The sequence below is a fragment of the Taeniopygia guttata genome, chromosome 1A (assembly GCF_048771995.1).
Source record: "Taeniopygia guttata chromosome 1A, bTaeGut7.mat, whole genome shotgun sequence".
NCBI classification, from domain to species: domain Eukaryota; kingdom Metazoa; phylum Chordata; class Aves; order Passeriformes; family Estrildidae; genus Taeniopygia; species Taeniopygia guttata.
In genome coordinates this window covers 25,955,959-25,980,546 of record NC_133025.1, presented here as the reverse complement: position 1 = coordinate 25,980,546, position 24,588 = coordinate 25,955,959, and the positions used below count along the sequence as shown (strand labels likewise).

The 24,588-nt window shown below is 37.8% G+C and overlaps 1 protein-coding gene across 2 annotated transcripts; it reads right to left on the bottom strand.

Annotated features, from left to right (window-relative positions):
* Positions 1-430: 430 nt before the first annotated feature.
* Positions 431-24,585, bottom strand: TMEM168 (transmembrane protein 168). Of its 2 annotated transcripts, none has more exons than XM_002194668.7 (5): positions 23,195-24,585; positions 19,923-21,188; positions 11,836-11,978; positions 9,153-9,427; positions 431-4,985 (listed from the first exon to the last, which is right to left on the bottom strand). In XM_002194668.7, the coding sequence occupies exons 2-5, from the start codon at positions 21,114-21,116 to the stop codon at positions 4,438-4,440; spliced, it is 2,160 nt and encodes a 719-aa protein (XP_002194704.6). In that variant the 5' UTR covers positions 21,117-21,188; positions 23,195-24,585; the 3' UTR covers positions 431-4,437. The 2 variants fall into 2 exon arrangements, with proteins under 2 accessions (XP_002194704.6, XP_072777897.1); XM_072921796.1 differs by lacking the exon at positions 23,195-24,585 and adding an exon at positions 22,945-23,188.
* Positions 24,586-24,588: the final 3 nt, after the last annotated feature.

Genomic DNA, 24,588 nt, shown 5'->3' with positions numbered 1-24,588 from the left:
GTTTCCTTCTACTTCCTCTCTGAGGCTTAATCTCACACAGGAACCCTCCATTAACTTTATCTTACTGGAGATAAGAAGTTTGACTAACTACAAGTACTCATGTAAAGGAAGTCTTCAATTATATCTCTATAAAATTATGTCTTGAAGTATAAACAGCATTTTTACAAGCTTGTTGTATAAGTGATAAAAAAGACAAGGTGAAAGGCATTAATAATTTAAGCTAGCATTTCTCATTTCTATTTAATTATTTAACTAAAAATATTCCTTAGAGTGTTTTCAAAATACTATATTTTCCATAAACTCTGTTGCAATTTCTAGTTATAAAAAACCTCCTGTGAAGCAAGCTGTATAGCAAACCCCTATGTAATTCAAGAGGAAGCACAGAAACCTGGAAAGTGATCAAGACATAAACAAAAAGATGAAATGGAAATGAGCATCCAAAACAGCAAAATATATTTAAGTAGTATCACAAATACACTCTAAAAATCTATTTACATATCTGAAAACCGTATATTCAGTAAAAATCCTCCCACAAAAGGTATTTATGAACAAGAAAACCCAATTTCATTGTCTACTGCTGGCAACAGAGGTGCTTTACTGCTAGCAAAGCATTAACAATGCTTTTACAAAATATACAAAATTATTTTGGGAAAAACGGAACTGAAGATTGGACAACAACTACAAGGCATACAAAGCATAAGGAGCTGCAAATACATAACTCTAGTAGTGCAAAAATGAATAATAATGGCTTCCCCCCCCAGTACTTGTTCGGAGAAAAATACCACTGTCAATATGCAATTTGAAGCCCTTTAAAAGACTAGTAGGACTCAGTGCATTTGCATGTTTCAGCAAGGCTGGTACTATGCAGGAGGTAAATGAAACAAAGTCAACATAACATCATGCTGTGACACAAGTTTATAGCAAACTTCATAGCAAAATGTCTGAATATACAGTACAGAGACAAACCTCGCAAAAATGTTTCTTTCTACCCAGAAATTTGTACACGTTACCACTAAACAACATGTACAGAACTGGCATCATATACAACATTCTTTGGAATTAGATTTAAATTTCCTTCAGGCCCTGTCTTTTATACAGGAATAGCAGAAGGATAACTCCTCACTTGGATTACAGGAGCTCTCAGTGTTTGTCCCTCAGGCACGTGCCCGAGGCTGGGCAGAGACCTGTGGAGAGGCATAAGCACCAGGAGCTGGAGAATAACTCCACCTGGGAATGTGGGTCACTGTAGGATGCTTTGATAGAAGTCAGTGCAGAAGTGAAGAACTGATGAAGTTGAATTCCTCATCATCCATAGCCCTGGTTTGATAGTGTTTTGAAACACATGACAGTCTTGTTGTCCAAAAAGGCCTCATAATTTGAACAGCTGTAAACATTTCTTTTAAAGTTAGCATTTTCACCATACCTTTGCAGTAACAAAATTAGAAGTAGGAACACCTTAGCTCATGTTAGAACTACTTCAAATTCAGAAAACCAGAGGTCTATAATTGAGAAAATAGAAACAAATCTGCAAACACATGATTAGTTTTGCAAATAGTATTTTTGCTCTCTTTTTCAGCTCTTTAGCTGCCTTTCAGCAAACAGCTGAATAACACCCCATCTATCCTAGGAAAAAATCTAACTTTGGCAAGTAAGCTGGAAACCATTTAATTTCCAGAGGCAGAACAGCAGGACAAACTGTTGCATTTATTCTGCCCAGAGCTAAGTCCATCACTGCACTACATAGAAGATTCCTTCTCACAGATTCAGGAGAGGTCAGGAATCACACACTTTTCGTGTTCCCTTGCACGAACAAAAAGAAAGATACAGATGATTTCCATAAAAATATAAGACTAGCATGTAGAAATTTACCCATTAAGATCTGTCAATTATAATTAGTGGCAAGTATTATGGTTGATATTTAAAGCTTTTCCAGAACAGAAAGGACTAACTTCTTGACTTCAGATCTTCAGAGGGTTACTATCAGGTGTTTATGGAGACTTTATTAAAAATTTCTAAGACTCAAGCTATAACAGTTTAGGATGCAATCAGGTGAACTTTTACTGAAAGGGAAGTGATGGTGATTTTAAAACCAAAAGCAAGGGAGTCTTTATGAATCTATACGCAAGAGCTGATGACCAGGAATGGAAGACAGTGCCTTCTGCAGAAGGCAGTACTGATTTTCTACAACCTGATGGATCCTTGCTCAACCCAACCTCAAGTATCCAGTTTATATGCTTGAACAAGGAGCTTAAGTACCCAGCTCAGGCTCCAGAGGACACCTAAGAGGTGCTCTAACGTGCTCTAAGGTTATATAAGGGGTTATTACAGCCCCTTATATAACGGATTTGTCCGCTTGACCTTTGGCACAGGAAAGCAAAACAAAACAAAACAAAAAAGTAATGCTCTCAATCACAGGAAAAGTCATCCTAGAACAGAGACCAAACCAGTCTTCCTCTGGAAATATTTACTTCTCCTTGCTAATGAGCAGTGGAGCACTTCATGTCACTAGCATAGATTCAGGTATCTGGTTTTTGAACATCTGAATTTAAATGGGATGACTCCTACCTCTGGTTCTCATATTAGCACCTTAAGTTGGATACCTGAAGTCAGGTGGTGTGAGAACCCTCTGTCCTTACTGACAACAACCACCTCCTGATTCCCTGGTAGAGCTGCAATCGCAGCATTTACTCAGAGAAGACCCAAAGGCATTAAGTCTTCATAGGATATAATTTATCTCTTATTTCTTAATCCTCTTCTCACATTATGGAAGGGGACAGAGAAAGGGGAAGTGGTGTGGGAGGTGGTGCCTTGCTAAACAACATTTTGTAATACATACTAATGAAGAAAATTAGTAGCTGCCGCTTGTAGATCTGAGAAAATCACCATTTTGAAGCTGGTGGATACATACTGCTTTGGCTGTTGCTTTGGCTCATTATTTATTTCAGGAGCTATTGATGGGTATCAGTGTTAGCAGATTCTCTAACTTGGCTGGCTAAAAAGCTCAAATGGCATTAGAAAAAGCCATGATGGCAAAGACTTAAAGAGCTACATACTATTTGCATGTATTTAAATAAAAAAAGTTATATTTTAGACAAATACCAGCTACTCTCTAACACTTTATTAAAATACCGATGGAAACAAAAAAAAGTAACCTGTATATCTACTGAATTGCACACACATATGCAAACAAATCACAACAAATTGTACTGTGGTTTAGCCACTTGCTTGTTTCACCTCTAATTTTCTGAACTTGAGAAAATGGTATAAAAAAAAGCTATGCAGCTTTATGACTGAAGGAAAGGATTTCTAGAGTTCCATCCAGCTCTGGAAGGATTAAAACAGGACCTTGTGGCTGGGAGAAAAGACTTAAGGAACACTGAGCATTCCCTCTTCTCCTAAGGGAATAATCCATTCAAACAAACTTTGCTCGTGGTTTTAATAGATAATGAACTCACTGGTCCAACTCTGTACTCAGAACTTCACAGATACAAGATCCTAGGCACACCAAGGACTTCAGGTAACATGGAAGCAACGCAACACTTGTATTCCCATTCTTTATCTAAGGATTATTTTCTTTGTTAAATTCCTTGTGTTTTGTTTTGCTTTGTTTTCTTCAGAGTAGCTTTTCAAAACAGAAACTACTAAGAGCCTGGAAAATTCAGAATCACCTAACAGGTGACGGAAAAATGCTCACTGCACTTTTTATTCCATATATAAATTAACTTCTGGGAATGTATGCTCAAAGATCACCAGTCAGATATTTAATGCTGACAGTAACACTGAATATTTTTAAAACTCACATCAGAACACACCATCTGAGAAGTATCAGAGCATTAGAGGGTTGTCTGATTTCCTTGTTTTCCATGGCAAATTTCCACCGATGGCAGTAGAGAACTGAGGCAGGGCACAAGATGTAAAAGCAAATAAAACTAAAGCTTTTTGGTAGGTACTTACATACAGTAGCTATATATTCTGGGTTTTTTGGCTCAGTGACCCCACCACATAATTTAAAGCACATGTAAATTGATTGGAATATTAGCTTGGTTCCTTTCCTGTATTTAAACTGTACAGTGAACATAAATGACAGATCAGCATGGTGTAACATTCACAGGAGCTCCTGTCCATCAAACTGGTGTCTCTAAACAAAGGCTGCCTTAAGTAACACATATCAACATGGGACCTGTCTCCAAAATGCATGGTCATATTAAATAAGTCTCTTATGTATGTACATGTTACAAAATTCAAAATATCATAGTTCTCACCTCTTCTGTTTAAGATTGCAGTTTCTAACTGTTGCATATACTGTAGCTGCTCCAAAAGCTGAATAAAGTGAGTAGAGCAGACTTTTTCAGAGAAAAATAGTCATAGAAAAAGTTTTAAGTATGGTAAGTGAGGAAGTTCACAAAGCTCTCACTTCATTTGCTCTTTGGTTGCTGATTAGGATTTGACAAGTTTGAAGCCCTGTCCTGTATCCAGCACTGTGGGAAGAAACCAGCTCATTTTCAATCTTTTTAAGCACCTAAAGCACGATTTACAGACCCAGAACAGATTGAGACCACAAAACCAGTTTGCCAAATGTACTAATGGATAGGTGATGCGTGGGAAGTACATCATCCAGTGTTTGGCAACATCACTTCCCGTTGGCAAATGCAAAGTGTAGTCGCTCCAGTGCTTTGACACGCCATACACCGCTTTCACCGTGCGGCCCTTTTCAGACCAGCTGATGTCGCTGTCAGGGTTACAGTTGTACTCAACCCATTGTCTGGTGAAGTCACCAAGCTGTGGGGGGTCTGCTTCCTCGATGTCTACAACTCTGGCCATTTCTGCTCCTTGCACAGCAACATACTGGTCATTTACTTTTCTTACTTCTTTAACCCAAGGCTGAGAGTTCTCACAGTCTAAAACAATGATCAGTCGAGAACAAAAGGTGCCGTTCTTTTCTCTCCACCACTCCAACAGTGTGTCAAGTCGTAAAGCATCACCCCCTGCCACAAGGACAAAAAGATTTAATATCATGATGAAGAAACAGAAACCTCTGCAGAACTTTAACTGTTTTGACTGGTTCTAAGAATCCCTTACTTTAACAAGTTGGACAGATATAACAGATGTTTTCAACTCATCCTTTCAGTCTGTAAATGTTGCATATCTCCACAGAGGTATGAACAGACTTACTGTGGCAGATGAAGTCATTAACTTACCCTTGATTAGAAAGAAAACCTACCAAGAATAACAAAAAAAGGAATTCCTTTACAGAGTGAAAGCAATTAGAGCCAATTGATGCAATCTGGAAAGTACAGACAAACAGGGAAAAAAATCTGAAATAAAATTTCTTTTTTATTAAATCTTAATAATTTTAGAAACGGAAATAGAACTCTTTTTTAATATGTTTTTATGAATATTAAAAAAGGCTCCTCTAAGAGATGAATCTAGAAGAAAATAAATTTTCAAACGATGGGAATGAAGAGATTCTCTCTATAGAGACAGCTGTTTTCAGAGCTTCAAGCAAACTGGTATTGATTTACAACTAAATGAAGCAAAAATCTCATTGGAATTTTTCCACAGTTTTTTTTTTCTTGTCAGGTCAAAAGACCCTTGCAACTAGTGTCCAACTTCTCATGTTCTGTCTCAGCTCCTGTTCCAACAGCACTTTGAAAGAGGGCATTGTAATTAAACCTGAAATGTTATCTATAGTAGGAAGTCCTTCTGCTTAAGTGTACTGGATGCTGCAGTATCTATGTAGCTTTGAAAGGCAGAATACTTACTCAGGTACCTAATGACACCATCTTGCAAACAAGTGAATAACTCTCCATTGTCTTCCCAGTGATACTAAACTAAAGAACTGGTATACCTCAGCTCTGGCTAGTTGAAGCTATGATACAGGTTTATAACAAAAACACTTATGTTTCAAAATATCAACTTAAAAAAATGAGGAAGAAAGGTACTTAAAATAACAGATTTTTAATTCCAGAGCGATTTTGCAACAGGCAATATAATTAAACAGTGTTTTTAAATGTTAGCTGCATATTTCAGCACTTACAGTTCTACCTGTAAGGGGTGACAAAAAAGTGCTTCAAATTAATATCTCAGAATTAAAGCATTGTGCATGCTATTGTAGTCAAAGTAAAAGCAAAATTACAGAGCTGCACATTTCTCCAAGAAAATGAAACCTGGAAAATTTAGTACCAAAGAAAATCTCTAGGATACAAACCTAAAGTAATGACTTGTCTTGGTACATGATCCTCAAATTGCTGTAGTTATTTACAGCAGAGACTTACACAAAAGTAGTTTTCCTTTTCTAGGTACATCTTCTGTGTGAATTATCTATTAAAATTTCTTTATTTGTTCACATTTTAAAGGCCTATAAATAATATTAAAGTGTAGCTATGTAGGAGTGCAGATGATTTCAAAACAGCATTGGACGGACTCACACAAAGAAAACCATCTCATACTTCACACAGATACAAGCAAACACATACCTGGATTCCAAACCTATGGACCTTAAACACATGAACTTATAATCCAGCACAAGGTTTAGTCACCAAGCTGTGTAAGAAATGCAGGTGTCTGGCCACCTCCAGCTCTCTGGCAGGTTTAGCAGGACAACTAGTACGTCAACAGTTTGAGGGACAAAGCTTTATTAGCACAGCTCACACCTTTGTCTTCACTCAGACAACATGACCCAGGTCATTTGACTGCTCATACTTCATGCATGACTAGTTAATAGTTTCTTTTATACACCACTGTGCTATATCTTAGCTTCCAACAACAGAGAAACATCACTACTGAATTAATTCAGTAAGCCTCTTTACTGAATACGTCATTACAAAGCAAAGACTACACTGCTACTACTGTGCTGTACCATGGCATAAGCCAGCACTGAGAAACTACTTTTTTAATCAGATGAATGTTTTTTTCATTGTTGTCATCTCTTTTCATCCCCTTTACAGGTCAGATGATAGTACACATTACTGGAACTGATGGCCAAGGTTCCATCTGTCACAAAACACCAGGGTCCAATACAAGGGTCACAATTACAGCCTTTATACTGTCAGTTCATACTTTCAAGTTACATGCAGGAGCAGTGATATCTGGAGGGAGGATCACTTTACACTCCATCATTTAGCTAAAATTAATCCCAAAGAAAGCATGCAAGACCTGTAACAGCTGCCCGTTCTCCTTTATGTGACTATACATTTATCCATGTAGAAGCTGAAGATGTGTTTGGACAGAGAACTGAAAAGGAGCTTTGTAAGGAAGTTGAACTCCACTGCATTTACACACTGTATCTTTCAGCACTTAAAGTTTTAACAGTTACCTTGGCCTTTCTCCTAAAAGCTAGACATTAATTTAGGTTACAGCTACCTGCACACTACAGAGAGACCTGAGCTCCACAGACACACTACAGGGTGGCTAGATATAGTAAGCCAGGACTGGTGAGGAAGCTGTCCAATTTTTGCAGCAACATTTGGCTCTACATATGCAGGAAAGCTGACTTTGTCTATGCTGTTGGCTGGAGCACAGGTGGGAGGTGGAGTTTTGCTGATAGTCTGCTCCACACAAGGTGTAGGCACACTCAGCAATTGCACAGGGTGGCAGCTGCTCTTATGGACAAACCAACCCCTTCCCAGAGAAGTAATTTGGCCACCCTACATACCCTACATACACAGTAGCTCACCACTTGCACTAAGGTCACAGTAAAAGCTGTGGCTTTTTAAAATCTCTGAAACAGTTAAAGCCCTTGAGAGAAAATACACACTGCTCTTCAGCATGTCTAAAGGTTCAAGGATGGAGCTGCACCAAAACAGGTACAGAGCCTCCAGATGGAAACTGACCTGTGCCTGAACACTTACCCATACATTGAAGGGCACGCCCTACTGAAGGGTACATGCACTTGGAGGGACACTGCTGACAAAGAGCCTAGAGCTTACAGGCAATGTGCTATCCAAGAGAACTTATTCTATCCCAGGAAGAAAAAAGTTACAAATTTTCAATGTATTTTCTATGAGATTCCTGTTCTGCACACAGTGACCTCAGTTCCCTACAGCAGCAGAGCAGGGCTAAACCTTGCAATGATTTGTCAACTTCATTAAGTTTACCAAACAAATGGGCCAAGAAAAGGAGAAATGGTCAAGTTTATGCATATGAGAAGGCATTAAACTGGCCCTTTAAATAAAGGTTTCCAATCTTGAGGCTATACTATGCCCACAATCACTCCCAAAGTCCATAATGTCAGCAAATCATACCTTTTTTTTATGATACAAGGTTTGTTATATGTTTGAAGACCCGATTTTGTAGTGTGAATTGTGTATCTGCCTCCTGTTTCTATTACTGATTCTTTAAAAAAAAAAAAAAAAGCAAAGCACATTCTAAAGACATAAATGCAGGTCTTCATGACAGTCTAACTGACACAGTGTCACAGAACACTGTAATTCCCTCTGTCATGTCCAAGGAATGAGAAAAGATTGTGCTTGTCTCAAAATACAGGGAAAAATCTGTCTTTAGAGCAGGAGTGTGTAATTTCCACTTTTAATTCCATGCAGGCAAAAAAATAAATCTTTAAAGTAACTTGTTGAATACAAAAGTCGTGCGAGGAAAATCAGGGGAACATGAAACTGTGTTTAAACTTGAAAGAATACATTTGGAGTCAACAATATTAGACAATTTTGCGAATAAGTGGAAGATTAGTTAGCTGTAAAAGGATTTTTATCAAAGTTAGTAAATACTAAAATGACACAAAGTTCATGAAGTAACATACCTGACTATCATACAATGCAAGGAAAGAGCTACCTCTTAACAATAACTTACCTGCATACTGAAGGGGCTTCTGCCTTTCTCCATTCTCTCCACCAGCAGAGGTAGTCAGATTGCAACCTGGCTTATTTTCTCAATTTCTTGTAGCCTCTGAATCTCTTAAAGTCATGCTCTGTAATACTACTACCTTTTCCTTTCTTCCCTCCCTGCTAGGAAGTTGTACAAAAGTTTTTTCCAAAGATGGATGGTTCTTTGCCATTCTGAACAATCCGGTAAGTAAGTACATTCAAAACTTCAAAGTTTTGCAATACAGTATGATTTCCTACAGAATTAATGAATTGACTTGAAAATATTATCAATAGCCAAAAGAATCAACAAAAAACAATCCCCAGATTACTTACCTGCCAGTGCCCATTCACCAGTGCCATGTGAGTGACCACTGTAATACAGAATGTAGGTATCATGTCTGGGTCCATCTGCAGTCCGAAGTTCAAGAAAAGACTTGATCTTGGAGTGAAGGGTATCAAAGGTCAGCCCGCTTGTAGAGTAGTCACAACCATATGTCTCAATCATGTGATAAGCAAAAAATCTTTGGATGGCATTAAGCATGCCAGTAGACCTCAGATTTAACTCTTGGACATGGTCAGGTGGAAGAAGAGTTGGTTGGCCATCAGGACTAAAGAGAAGGAAAACAGCTAATGATTATGGCTGACAATTATTTCATGCTTAGTGGACTTCTAGTAGCTGGTGATTTTTTCCCCAGTGCATATTTTGTCTGCTATGAAGTAGCACTGTTCTAAATTCAAATTTACTTTAAACTGACAGCTTATAAACAACTCAAATTACTGTATTTGAGTGAGGGACCACTACCTCCCTTCTGTCACACTTCAATTCCAAGCATAGTCCTTATTCAGCCTTATGCTACTCCTGCAACTAAGAGACAGACGGAGAAGCTGTGACAGGAAGAAGGGAGGCTCCAACAATTTCATGAAGTCCCACTGAGGAGCACTGCCTTCACATAGGCACTTTTTCATGAACAGCTGGAAAGAAGCACAGAGAATATGAATGCTAATCTGCACAAACCATAATGCAAACTAGGTTCCTATAACGGACGAAAGAGAAGTCCACATACACACTTTGCTCAGATACTCTGAAATATGGAACTTGCACAAATACAGTAATTATTTTTTGTTTCTGCTGTTCAGATGCTGTTCTTTCAGCATAAGAAATGTGTTTCAGATAACAGTATTCACATCTTAGAAAATCAAAGTTTTAAGAAAGTTACAAACTAGACCTGGAACAAACCATGTATGTGTATTTATGTCTACACAGACATGAATATGCATATATAAGAAAAAAAAAAGGAGTCCCTGGGTTCCAAAATGAATTTTATTTATATTGTTATAAATATTTCATAAAAAATATAGATAAATATATAATAAATAAACCCAAATATATACAGTATCTAAAACATCAAATAAAAATACACTTTTTATTATAAATGTACACAGCTATTCATTAATCTTAGTAATAGGAAATTTGGTCTTGCAAGACACCCAGTTAGGGAAGTGCTCTTCAGAATATATTTTCAGAAAGAGAAAAGCATTCATCACTCTTCAGCTGATGTAATAAGGGTAATGATGAGGAACATGACTGACAGCTGGGCCAAATTGGCCTAATTTGTGCTCAATTACAGATATGGAGAGGTTTTGTGAGTGAAAATATGGAGACAAGTCTTACTCTATTAATACAAAACATGACATTATGGGGTTTTTTTCCCTATATATGGATATAAGTATGTATTCTTCATGCATTTTGTTTACAAGTCAGTGTATAAAGCTATCTAGTCTCCTTACTGGTCTAGCTAACTAAATTTTGCACCTTCTCACCTGTCTAAGGCTTTTATGAAAATTCATATTCCACTAGTATAGCTACATTGAATAGCTAATCATTAGTGTTGGTCTCAGCAAGTGAAGACTGGTTCATCACTGCAACAGTCAAGCTTTGTTATTAAGGAAGTTTAGTTCTGTCAGGTCCTAAACAGCTGCTCAAGAGTATCTCATTTGCTCAAAATTAGAGGGAACTGCCTGTGCCAAAATAATATGATACAATGAAAGAATTAAATAGTTACCATGGAAACAAAATAAATTTATTTTATTGTAATGTAAATTTTGAAAATCTGTTTTTCAAATCTGTAACAATAATTGAAAAGTATTTTTTAAGGGTGCACAGCTGAAAGACTGTAAATCAGAAGCTCAGAAAATTTGTTCTTTACAATATTTAAGATACAGTTATCTTAGATTAGCATACTATCTTTGGTTTCTTTGATGTTAAATCCTTCCTTAGCCACTAAATCCATTACACACACTGAAGCTGTGAAGTTTTCATAAATTGGGCAGTTCTATTTTGAAGCCTCTCATTTCAACTTACTATTCTATTTCTCTTGTGACTTGAAGAGATGATTTATATAGCTCTTGTTTATCATTTATAAAAAAATGTGCACACACTGATTTTAATTTTATGGCAAGAGCACCATTTGCAAGTTTAAAGCTTCTAAGAAAAACACACAAATGGGGAAATAATAATACTACAATCCCCTTACAAATCATGCATTTCTCATATGGTAACATTTATGTTGAAACAAAAAACAGGTTCAAATTCTCAACACCAATACATGACATGTAGTCCATTTGCAAATCTGATTTTAATGAACTTTAAATGTAGACACTACATAATTTAACTGAATTCAAAATTATTTTGAACTGATCTGTTTGGTTTATTAAATCCCCTCATGTAAGATACCTGGTCTCAGTGAAATGCCCCAATCCTCCTTTGTGTGAGATAGGAGCTGTGATACCTGCCTATGCACAGCTGGTCTGCATTCATCAGCTTTCTAAAAGCAAATTACCTAGATAGAAAGGTGGAGTTCCTCATTCCAGGGTGAGAAAAAGGGGAAATAGAAAATCTGCCTATAATTTCAATTTGTATTTAATTGTTGAAAAATCTAAGCAAAAGCATTGCATTGTCTCCATGAGCAAACAATACATTTACACACTGTGAAACTTAAATGGACAGGAACCATACCTGCAAAAGTTGGTGGGAATCACAACAGCATACCCGACACATGTTCCTCCCAAGCAGTTTCCCAGTTCATGGAAAAGTCCATGAGCCATGGACTCCAAAGGCAGAACAATCAGGAATGCACTCATGAAGATCCCATTGGTTGGCTAAAAAGAAAATTAAGAGATTTAGGCATTGTATGAAAATCCCTTTGTTTGATCCCACATAATTGGGTCCTGAAACATGCAAAGTATTACTGGTATACTTAAAATGTATATTTATTTTTTCCATGTATTACATGGTGAATTACTGTAAAGACAAATGAAAAGCTTGAGGAGAAGGTGGCTGGTAAGCAAGGATCACTCTTCTGAAAGGAATGCATTTGAAAACACTCACAGCATAGAACTTAGCTGTAAAAACTGTGATCATATCTTAGTTTTACCAACTGAGGCAAAAAAATCAAATGCCACAAAACTAACTGTGTGCATAAAATAAGATGATCTGTAAGCATCTGCAGGGTTAGGCCTTAATCAGTCAGATACAGCACAGATATTATGTATCTAGCATCAGATGACAGCACACTGTATTGCATCCACCCCATCCACAGGTATTTAAAAAACCTGTACATGTGACACCTTGGGAGGTGTTTTAGTGGCAGACTTGGCAATGCTGGATGTGATAATCGTAGAGGTCGTTTCCAACCTTAACCATTCTATGATCTTTAAAAATATACATTTAACTTGTGGAATACTACGTATCACACAAGAGATGAATTCTGAGAAAATTTGTGGACATTACTTCAATTAAAAAGACAATTATTTGTCAGTAACACAAATACCAGATGAGTAAAGGAACATCCTCTACAGAACTTCATAGCATTCACAGAGCTAATACCCCATATTAAGCTTTCCTGCTTCATAGGGAAAAAGCAGTTTTGGAAAATATTACACTCACTAATACACAGCTGATTTCTGTAAAAAACAAAAAAGAAGTTTCAACAGTTACATCTCTGTCAATGGTACTAGCAAAATAAAAATGGACTTCTGCAATGCCAGATGTCTCTGAGAGGCAGAACAGATAAAGATTCATTTTAGTTATTTAAGCATGATGTGAATGGGTTTAATGAGGTATTAAATGCTTAGGAAAGATAAAAACAGTATTATAATACACAGTTAAAGAAGAACTTTAATGTCCATGGTACATTTTTTTTGGCTATAGGAAGTAAAAGAAGGAAGCAAAGGAAGTAAATTCCTTCCTAGAGATTTGTACTGAGAAGAATCATATTGTTTCTGACCCCATCTATGTTTTATTTGTTCTCTTTGTACAAATCTACAATATTAATGTTGTTTATTTTTTAAAATCTTGATATTGCCTTACTGTGTAAGACTCAGTGACTTGATGGGCACTGGTAGTTCAATTCAACATAAAGGCAACACTATTAATAATTTGGAAAGTATATTATACTGAAAAAAATGACACCTAAACCAACCCAGATCTTGTTGGCATGTGGCACTAACTCAACTATATTCAGGTTTTAAACACAATTACTTAGCCTGAAAGAAAGCTTTACTCATCTAATGTGCTAAGAAAGAAGTTTGCTACCTGTCCTAGTTTTAAAAAGTGTCATATCATACTTCTGATGGAAGAATCTCACCTATGTGTCCTTGAAATGGTGACAGCAATACTTCTAATCCCAAATAAACACTTGAATCTGATACTAAACAATAACTAACTGACAGCATTATTGACTGATAGTATTAATTACCTGAACTTTCCAGAAGACAGGAAAGCTTAAAACACGGTAACTAGTATGATACCACCTCAATTTGTTTTGTTGTTAATTTGGAGAAAAGAAATCCTTTAACTAAGAAATATAATTTCTGTTTCAAATATATCAGCAGCAAGTACTCCTTTTTGCTGCTCTATTTCCCCAATGCACTCTGAAAATGACTCAGAGTGGCAGCAACAAAAACTTACAAGGTCCTGGTTAGACTTTTTTTCTGTAGAAACCTTATGAAGTATATGACTTTGATAAAAAAGCAGAGTTTTCTAGCTACATTAATTTCAAGATTTAGAGACTTAGTTTTCCAACTATAGATTCCAGAAAGGTAATGTGTTTTAAGTTACAAAAAAAAAAGCGGAAATATTTTTGTGACAAGTTCAGCTTTTACACCGCATATAAATATATTTTCTTGGACTTTGCTAGAGCAAACTACTTCTATATTGGATTAGTGTTTTGATCACAGTGAACATATTACAAAATAAAAAATACATTTGCCTGTAAAACTAGAGCAATAACATCCTAAATAATCATTAAACTATTATTAAATAATAACTATTATATTATTATCAACTATATTATTAAATAATTAATAAAGTATTATATTACTTTATATGAATTTTATTGTAGTCTTATTACAACAATGCTATCTTGTTCTAAATACCCTCTGCACTTCCCCAAACCCCTAAATACATGCAACTAATTAAACCCACAGCATTCTGCCACAACACAAATTGAAATTATCACAAAGACTCACTGAGTTTAACTCCTAAAGAATATTTACATTTAATTATTGAAAATGCTCGTACTAATATAATGATACTGGCAAAGAAAATTCCCAAGTGCTTGTGAAATAGGGATCTCACACAGAAACGCTAAGGATCTTCTTGGTGATCCATCTTGCTCTGTATCCTGCTTTGAGTTTGTACCAAATATTACAACAGGAATGGGAAATAAGGTCTATAGTGTTATGAATCAACCAAGCTCCATCTAAGGTTTCAACTGTGTTGTCTTTTAGTTGCCATCTTATGCTATGGAATAGGAAAATGTTGGTATTTTACATTTGTAGACATCCATCTAAAGTAAAGATGCTGGCACTTGCTGTCAGCACTTTTTCAACAGTTTTGATTTAGAAGAAATATGTCACAAATGTAAAAATGCCTAATGCTGATTAGAACAAATCTATAGGAGGATAATAAAATATCATAATCCAGCACTGCAAAAAAGTGACTGGTAGCATTTTAAAATACCTAAAGAATAAAAACTTCAAATAGCAAAAAATATCTGATTTAGTCATTGCAGTAAAACTGAAGACAGGTTCCTCCCTTAAAATAAACAGCTAAAATTCCAGATGGAAACTGTCAGTGCTTTATTAAATCCCAAAGATTTGATGACTGGTCGTTAATGGAGCAGATGGCCATGGATGCACAGGCAGAGCCAGAAAGGGATTTTGTTATTTCACGTGTTCAACCCATTTTCATTGTTTTTGACTGTGCTAGAAATTCGAGCCCGCAGCACGTCCCTGAACTCCAAGTGCCCACTGACTGCAGCCTGCTCAAAAAGCAAACAGAAGACAGGGACCATCTAGGCAATCCTACTGAAAAAAAAAAGAGAAATAATTTTATCTTGTAATCTTTGGGGGTTTTTTTGCCTTTGTCTCTCTTGTTCTAAATGAATTAACAATTAAGTCTTATTTCAAATGACACAGAAAAGGTAAAAGAAAAAAATCTACTTCTTGCCTCTGATGACTGAAATGACAGACAATAAAAGAGTGGTGAGATTTCACTCGTAGTAGTATCTTTCCACTTTCTCTTTTTTTGAGCACTGTTTTTTGTTAAGTGCAACAGTTAGAACACCAGAAGAATTTAGAGGTATTTTACAGCCAAGATGTCATTTTATACTCATGGATAGAACAACTTTCATCCCAAAGAATAACCACTGTTTGAAGTAGAGTAACTCTGGAACTGTATTTAATTATGGATGTGTGACTAAAGAAAAACCCCAGAGTGCATAAAATGTTAGTTTAAATTGGAAGCCAATTACAAAGACCTATAGAAGAGCCCTTCTGTTTAAAACAGAAATGAAATACTATACATACGTCAACTAAGATGGTCATAGGATCACCGAATGGTTGGAGTAAGAAGGAGACTCAGGAAATTGTCTGGTCCAACCCACTGCTCACACAGCAGGGTGCCTGGGATTATATCTAACAGACCAATAACTGAGAAAGCTTACAGAGATGCCTTTGTGCATTTCCAAGAAAAAATACAGTCCTGCTTTCCATTATCCAAGCTGAATATTTACCTGCTTTTATACTCTGATGTTTTTAAATATAAAAATGTGAATCCTGAAACTAATGCAATTTTGACAGCAAGCTAAACACATAATAGATGTTTAGAGTAACAATGAATACTTTCTGTTGTCACCAGAGATCCCCTTCAGGACTGAGGAGCTCTTGAAGTGGTGGTGACAGCAAGGTGTGCTGCCACTGTGGATTTCAGCAGGCAACCTGAGGTAGCCCCTGGGACAGGACTGGACAGGTAGAGAGCTAAGGAGGGCTGAGCACACACCGAAGAGAGGAAGACAGGCAGCAAAATACACACGATAGAGGGTGAGTTTGAGAAGAAATGCTAAGCAATGAGCAGTGGGGACTTAGGATGCAGCTTAAGAGATGGTGGAACAGAAGGAAAAAAAGGAATAAAGGTATTAGAAAAGAAATTCAACAGAAAAGTATAATAACAGCAAAGCACAGGTATTGAAGGCAAATCAGCAAGAAGAGGAAAAACTGTCACCGATGAAAAGAAAGGGGGGAACTAAACATGACCAGACAGACAGATGAAAAAAGGCAGGAGTGGCATGGAAAATATGGAAAGAGGCCAGAGGATGCAGCAGGGAATCTTGGAGGGAAGGGGGGCGTTGGGGAAAAGAAACAACAAAAAATGGCTCCAAACAAGCAAAGCCTAAGGAAGATTGGATTAAAAATACCAGCCAGAAAGAAAAGTAGGGGTAAAGAGACGGAGAAAGACTGGATATGATTTGCATTCAAGTTATTTAACCTGTGATGTTAATATAAGTATGTTTAAGTAAATATAGATGTTGCTATTTATACAGGCAACCCCACCAGAATAAAAACTACAAAATCATTAGCTCTCCCCCAAACAGTAAAGTACTCATACATACAGTAAACTTATTTTGTCTCCTATAAATAATTCAAGTTAAATGGTACTGCCTATTTAAGTATGAGTACTCAAGCATGTAAGGAATACTATTATTTTACTAACCCATAAAATTTGCTAAAACCAAGAATAATGTACTGAATAATGTACTTCATTCCATTCCTTTACCAGTTCTAACATAGTTAATTTTTCTCTTGGTAATACTAAATACAAGCCTTCCAGGGATAATAATTCTCTTTGGCCAGTAATTCAGAAAACCTGTAGTTACCTTGGCATAGAGCACTTAACAAAATTTGATTTGAAGTTTTTGAGAAAAAGAGTGCCTCAAATATTTCTTTTGAAGAAAGATCTTTGTCTGAAAATTACAAGCTCTTAATCTGTAAATTTTTCATCATTTTATTGGATTCTTGAAGAAGTAATATCTGAGTCATTTGCATGACTTCTGCTGGATCTTGTCCAATTCAAGGGCCTAATTACGACCAGGCACATGATTAATTGCTGAAATAAGTTGACGCTAAAGACTCTATTGAAATTACTAACACAAACGTAAATGCAGGTGCTGACCATTTCCTGCAGATTCTGCAAAGAAAGTGTCCCTAAATTTTACCAACAAGACAAGATATCTTTCCTCTGCAGGTATAATAAGGATTATTCTCAGAAACAGACCATGCCCCAGGTGAAACATGCCGCACTGAAAAAAGAGCTCTTACTCCATTTTTTAATGCAATTACAAAGACTATGTTCCCCTTAAAGAAAGGTCCCTGACTGACAGGACTTTTAGTCTCAACATCTCTGCATCAGTAAGAAAGCCACTGTCCCTGCTACAGCAAGTTAATCCATCTCACTTTAAAACCCTTTCCACAAAAGGAGATTTGGTATTTTTCTGGCAATTTTAATAAAATAGGATACTTCTAGACACCAATTAACAGACAACTGGTGCTTTAGGTCTTGACTTTTCATACACATGAGATTCATATGAAGCACAGATATTACAGTTATAAGAAATGTTAACAGGGCATATATAGTGCGCCCGCAAAACATTTCCTATGAAAGGACCCCCCCTCCCATTTCCACCACTCAATTTATGGCTACAACTGGGATTTTTTATAAACTATTGCTAATTATTTATAGCTGACTGCTGGGAAGCACCTTTCCAAGGCTCAGATTTTTAGCAACTCTATTCATAGGAGGTCAAATGGCAGACCACAAAGTGATTTCAAGCCACCTCTCTTATCAAATGCACTATCATTAAACAAGCTTTCAGTAGTAAAGAAAGGTATAAACAAAAGAAAGGTATAAACAAAAAATCTCCCAAATAACATTCAACAGATTTGAAATATAATTCACACATACTGAAATAACTACAGAAATCTCAAATTAATGTTGCAAAGACTGAAAATTCTAAAATCTTACATTTGCAAAGAATATTTTAAATAATCTTTAGAAGAGCAAACACGTTTTCAGGAACTGGAGACCAAGCAATACTTGGCATTCCTAAGCAACTCTAAGGAAAAGTATGTTAAAAATGTAAATGTAAAAAAATTTCCTTAATATAAGAATATATGAATGGCTGCATTAATCTGCACCAAAGGCCCATCCAAAAAATGTCTGGTCTCCAAAGAGGTGAAATAGATGCCTAGGAAAGATGTAAGGACAGAAAAAACTTTAACCACTAGTGGCTCAAGAACTTCCTGAGCCACACTATGGTTTTCAGATAGTACACAGACCCCAGTGAATTTTGTCCAGCTTCCTCCTGAGCCTCTTCAATCATGGGGCACCACACATGGTGCACAGCCCCAAAGCTCTTCAACCACGGGGTACCACACATGATACAAAGTCCCAAAGCTCAGCACCACATGGGGAATTATTCCTACCTACCTGGCTCCAACCTGCTTCTTGCCAACTTGATTCCCTTCAACTTTTGCATAGAACTGATTGTTTATGATCAGGATTGTTTATTATCTCTACTTTTTTAGTTCTGTTTCCTTCTGTCCTTTCTTCAAGTCCAAACACCACAGCTGAGTGCTGATAATCTTCCAAAGAAAAAAAAAAAAAAAAAAGCAAAACTATCCAGTGTTGCTTGGAGGCTAGTCTGTTAACCTCTCATGCTCTTCATGGAAAAAAAAAAAAAACAAAACCCCAAACTAAACCAAACCAAGCTCAACATAGTTACAAAGTAACTGTTAATCTTCCACTAATTTCTTTAATACCATTCATCCACAAAGTTCTTTATTCTGAGAAAATCTGCAGGATTAGAATTTCCACAGGAGTGGGAAGGAAATTGTTCTGGAAACAGTACAAAGACGTGTCTGTAAATATGAGATTCTGTAAAAGATATGTTTGTAGTTTATAGAAGAGGTGAATGGACACAAAATTAATTGTTATTGTGGTTTATATCAACTTGAAAGAGAAAAGAGACTCTGAACACCCTGCTGCAACTATGACAATGCACCATGTGTCTTAACTTGGGCACTGAACAAACACCTTGAAAGAAATGTATGCTTTCTGCTATAGAAAAGACAACATCCTTAACTCACAAATGGAAAGCAAAGTTAAAGGACACCGTGTGATTTTAATGAATGGTCTTTCAGATATCATATCCTGGGGTGCATAATCAGATTTGAAAGTGAGACACTTCAAGCTCATGTTAAAACAATGATTTATCAGTTTATCAGCTGATCTCTGATTCCATGTAAATCAATTAAAAGCAAAGCTAAATTACTGAAAATTACATTATTTAATACATTTCAATCTAATTAAAATAGTACACAACAAAAGCCCTAGATTTAGTGAGCATTACTAGGGTTTAACACAGTAATTTATTTTGGAAACAAATTTTATGGCACAATGAATCCAAAAACAAAACAATTTCCCACGTAGGTAAATGTAAAATACTTTGCTCATCTCTTTTGCCCTAGAAGCACTTACCTGTTCCCATGCTGCCAACATAAGGAAGCTGGTAAGTTGCACTTGCTTTAACAGGTCACAGACCAGGCAGCTCAGTGTTAAGGGCAAAGCCCATGACAATGAAACCACGCATTACAACTTTGAATTGCTAACCCACAACACACCAGGAAATTTTCAGAGTTTTATGGACACAGCAATTCTCAGGATTATTGTCAAGAGGAGATCAAGATAAAGAGATTATTATTTACCTGCCAAGAGACTGCTCCCAAAACAGCAGTTGCAACAAGGCTGAAAAATACCAGCTGTTCTGAGATCAAACAGAAGTGACGCATTCCTTTGGATGCCATGACTCTGTCCAGGCTGTTGTTTTCTGCTCTGTGAGTATAGTACACTTTGTGGCAGTCATTTAGTTTTGTGTGAAATCCCCAAAGAGTTATAAAAAAAATCACATGACAGATCATCCAGAAAATTCCAAAAATAGAAAAACCAGGAATCACAAAATACCAGAGGTCCAAATCACGTAGTTTAAAGGCTGCAAGAATGAAAAAGATTAGTTCAATGATTCCAACTGAGATGACAGAAAGCCGCCTGCAAATTTTACCACGGTACAGGTAGGGCTTCCATCGCTCCGTAACCGAAAGTCCACTGAAGTAAACGTCGAGAAGGGGGTCTGAAATGAGGCAGCTGAAGAAACACGCCAAGGCAAAAGGGTTTGTGGGGATCTGCAGCGATGGAAAAAAGAGTAGGGATGTAATGGCTCCAAAAATTGCCAGATTTGGGATTGCCAAAAAAGACTTCATACGTAAATCAATAATCAGCATGGCCAAAGCCAAGACCAACAGAATAATACTCAGAGATTTTTCTACCAGCATAGTTGTGCTGGCAATTGCAAATCCAACTAGCTCCAAAAACTCAACTGTTGTCAGCAGAGTTGGTCGATGATGGACACAACCACAAATTCTCTCAACTAAAGCACATAATATCCTTAAAACAATGGCAGAGAGAAGCAAATATTTTGTAGCTTCTTCTTTCACATCCATTTTGAAGGCAGAATTATTGAGAAAACAGAGAAGGCCAAGCAAAAAACCAAACCAAAGATTGGAGAGACTCAAACTTGCTGTTTCCATTGAGAAATAGTAGTACAGTATGCTGGCAATTCCAAGAACAAAGAGCCCCAGAATAAATATTACCAAAATAAGCGTATCTGCAGTTTTTTCCCACCTGACATAAAGGCCCATGCAAATGGCAACCAGTAGGTTGATTCGGGCAAGATAGCCAAGGTATCTGACTGATGAGTGCATGTTCACTTCTCTGTTTGCCTCTTCTAGCCTTGTCATTGCTGCATAGAGACAGTGACTAACACAGTACCGCAGTGACCTACACATGTAAACTGCAGTTAGGGGCTTCACCCACTTCACCCACAGTGAATATTCAGGTTTCATCCAACGAACACGATGCAATTGCTGCCTTCTGTAATATCATTTCAGTGACACTGGTCCAGAATCCTTGAAGTCCTGGAAGAGAATTAAGAGACGTTTTAGTGGCAAATAATTCCTTATAAACATATAGAACATAAATATGACCCATCCCATCTCACAAAGAAGTTTAATAACTAGAGTAAAAAAACATACTAAAAAGCCCAATTAAGTGGGAAAACCAATACAGAATGGGTTCTGCATAAACCTTATTTTGTAACCTGAATGAGAGGAACACAATCCTGGCCTCAGCAGTTCTACACAAAACTCAATTGATTAGGCATCTGTATTAGATATTTATGGATATCCAAATCCCTTCTATGATAGCCACTTACTTCTAGAACATTGTATAATTATTTTAAAACACTATTCTATTTCACCATTACATTTGGTAAGTTCTCACTTTCTATTAAATCTTTTCAGCATGCTTTGCAAGACTTCTTTTAGCAGTCAGATAAGTATATGATTTACAAAAAGATCTTCCCACTCAGTTAATGAGCTTAACCCACAGTAAAAAAGATATTATTATCTCCATTTCACAAAAGGAGACTGGACACACAGATATAACAACTGATTTGGCATGATTTTCAGAGAGTTCTCCTAATGTAAAATTAAAGCTTTCATTTGCACCCCTTCAAGCCAGTTTCCCCTCTCCTCCAGAAACAAGAAAACAAACAAGCAGATCAGGATAAATATTACATTTAGAACACAAGCACCTCCGACACAGATCCATTTAACTGATGTGATTTTCTTTTTAATATAGCTACAAACAAATGCCCATTTTTAAGGGGCATTTTGTAATGTTATGGGCAGTTTCCAACACACAGAAAGACTTATACACAGCCTCTATAATTTTTAAAGTAATTAACTAATTGCCCATCTTACAGAGACTTCTGAAGAGTGACTGGCATGATAGAGAAAAGCTGGGGTGAGGGAACAAATGGGGAAACATGTCTGTTCCTACTGAAAGACACAGAATCTACTTGGGTACAATTAGTGAAAAACGATTTGCAAAATGACAGCTCAGTCTGTGAATGCAAATCTCTTCTTCCTGACCCCACCTTCTAGCCAATGAGCAAAAATGTGTACTCCTAAACCACACTAATAAATATTAGCATTTTTAAACCAAAATACATGGTCAACTTTTTGTGAAGAGGAAAAGATGCATTTTATTGATTAATGTATCCCACCACACAGCTATTACCAAATAAAAAGACAATAGCAATTCAATTTTAAAGAGAAATATCAATAACTGATTTGTTCTCTAAAACACAGCTATTTGCTAGTATTTTATGTCAATACTTTGTTTACACAAGGACTGTTCAAAGTCCTGGGGGGTGGGCAGTGCTCCTGTGTTTGTTTTAAACGAATGGCTTTAAGGTTTTCAGGTTGGACACGACTTACAGATCTCAGCAAATCACTTTTAGATTCCAAACAGAACGTGGACACCCACTTTTAAGTATTTGTCAACTTCTGCAAATATAATTTCAAGGAAAACCTGGAGCCTCATTAACATTTAGAGACCAAACTATCTAATAGCTTTCCTCTATGTAAAGAAACACTGCTCTCAACGTAGTTTTAACCCTAACCCTCTAAGAAAGTTGAGAACACAACCAAACCCCAAAGCTGGTTCAGTAGTTAAGGCAAGGTGAGATCTGTCTAAAATTGTGAATCCACTTCCCTTCACTTTTATTCTTGCAGTTTAGCACTTTTTTTTTCTTTTTAAAGCAATTCTGTAATAGTTTTTTTCAAAACAAAAAGTCTTTAGCCAACACATTAACAAATCAGACGTAACCCCCCGGTGAAGGACAGCGTTCCAGAGGTTAACACGGCGCCCACAGCGGGGATGGCCGGTTCCTGGGGAAGGGCGCGTTCCCGGCTGGAGCTGCAGCTGCGGGGCCGGCCCGGCCAGGGAAGGTCAGCGCCGGCACCGGGCGTGGGGTGCCTCGGCAGCCGCCCCGCACCGCCCATCTGTGCTGGCAGCCCCGCGTCCCGCGGCGCCCGCCCGGCCCGGCCCGGCCCGGCCCGGCCCGGCCCGCTCTCACCTCCCGGCGGCCGGAGCCTTCCCGCCCCCCGCGCCGCCCGCCGCCATCTCCGGGCCCGGCGCGGCGCTTCCCGCTACGGGCCGCGCCGAGGCTCAAACGCCGCCGCGCCGCCACGGCGCAGCCGGATAGAATTGTGAAAAAGCCCAACCAACCAAGCGCGAGCCCGAACCAAGCCCATAAACACTGGCGCTTAGGCATGGAAGCCGGAAAAATGTGTTTAAATCCGGACTGTGAGGCAGACCGAGCCCTCCCCATCCTGTGATTCGGCGACATTCGTGCGCTCCCTCGGCCTCGCAGCGCGTTTCTCCGCACTCGTGGCTGGAAATGCACATTTTGAATTGGCTCTCGCAGGCAGGTGAGCAGATAGCGGGAAGGTTCTGGAGCATGGTAACCCCACGCCCCGGCCGAGAGAGGCAAAACAACAGGAGTTTGGATGGCAGTGCTGCTCGGGCACTCTTTGAACTGCAAGTGGGCTGGGCTGCTGCGGAGACAAAGCCTTAGTTCCCGTAATCTTCCATCACAACCAGCACCTTCTGCCCCCAGCCAAGAAGCACTAGGGCAGCCTAAACATCTAAGCTTGCCCCCTCCGTCGTTCCTGACTCAATTATTCAGATTCAAAAGAACCTCAGACATCCCCCAAATTATTACACCTCTTCAAATATCCAATAAAACTGGCCCAAAGGCCTAAAATCACACGGGTTAAAAACAACAAACAAAACTGAATGAACCCCCAAAGGAACAAACAAAAGCCCAAGAAAACAAAAGAATCCACAAGCTAAGAGGTTTTCCCTTAAAAAGCACTGCAGTAGAACACTCAGTTGCCTAGTGAGGGTCACATGCTTCAGATGCTTTACCAGCATTACGACAACACTTAATTGGTACTGTATTAATCCAACCATGATCTTGTTATTCTCCTCAAACAACTATGGAAACTTCTTGAATGTTTTACTTGGAGGGTAAAATAATCCACCTAAGTTTCTGTGCAAGTTCATGAAATGGACCCTTTCTAAAAAGACACCTTGCTCTTCTACAGGTTGAAAACAATCGAGGGAAACAGAAAGAGGAGGAAAAATGAGCAGAAAATCTGCTGCTGATGCATGGAGAGATGATTAAAAAGCCTTAGAATGAATGATCACACTTGTGAAGCCAGTCAGGCAGTCTTCCTGAAACAGAATGAGGCAGAAAGGCTGTGCAGGAAGCAACACTGAGCACAGCTGTGAAATGCTATTTAGTCATCCTCACTCTCACTTAAGGGATCAGAATGTACCAGGTAGGCTGTGCAGTGCTAGGGACACACTTCAGTTCTGCTGAAACCCAGTCTTCCTAGACCTTGTATCTGAGCAGGAGCCTTTAATTCTCAGTTCTTTGGATTTCTTTTCCCATTGCCATCCTTT

What these genes read in the sequence shown, in the direction of transcription:
- TMEM168 (XM_002194668.7), bottom strand. Translation starts at nt 21,116, where the DNA reads ATGAAACCTGAATATTCACTGTGGGTGAAGTGGGTGAAGCCCCTAACT. An exon ending in TGGGAGCAGTCTCTTGGCAG is followed by an intron (nt 11,979 to 19,922) that starts GTAAATAATAAT and finishes TTTTCTTTTTAG; the next exon opens with CCAACCAATGGGATCTTCAT. An exon ending in ATTCCCACCAACTTTTGCAG is followed by an intron (nt 9,428 to 11,835) that starts GTATGGTTCCTG and finishes CCTTCTCTTTAG; the next exon opens with TCCTGATGGCCAACCAACTC.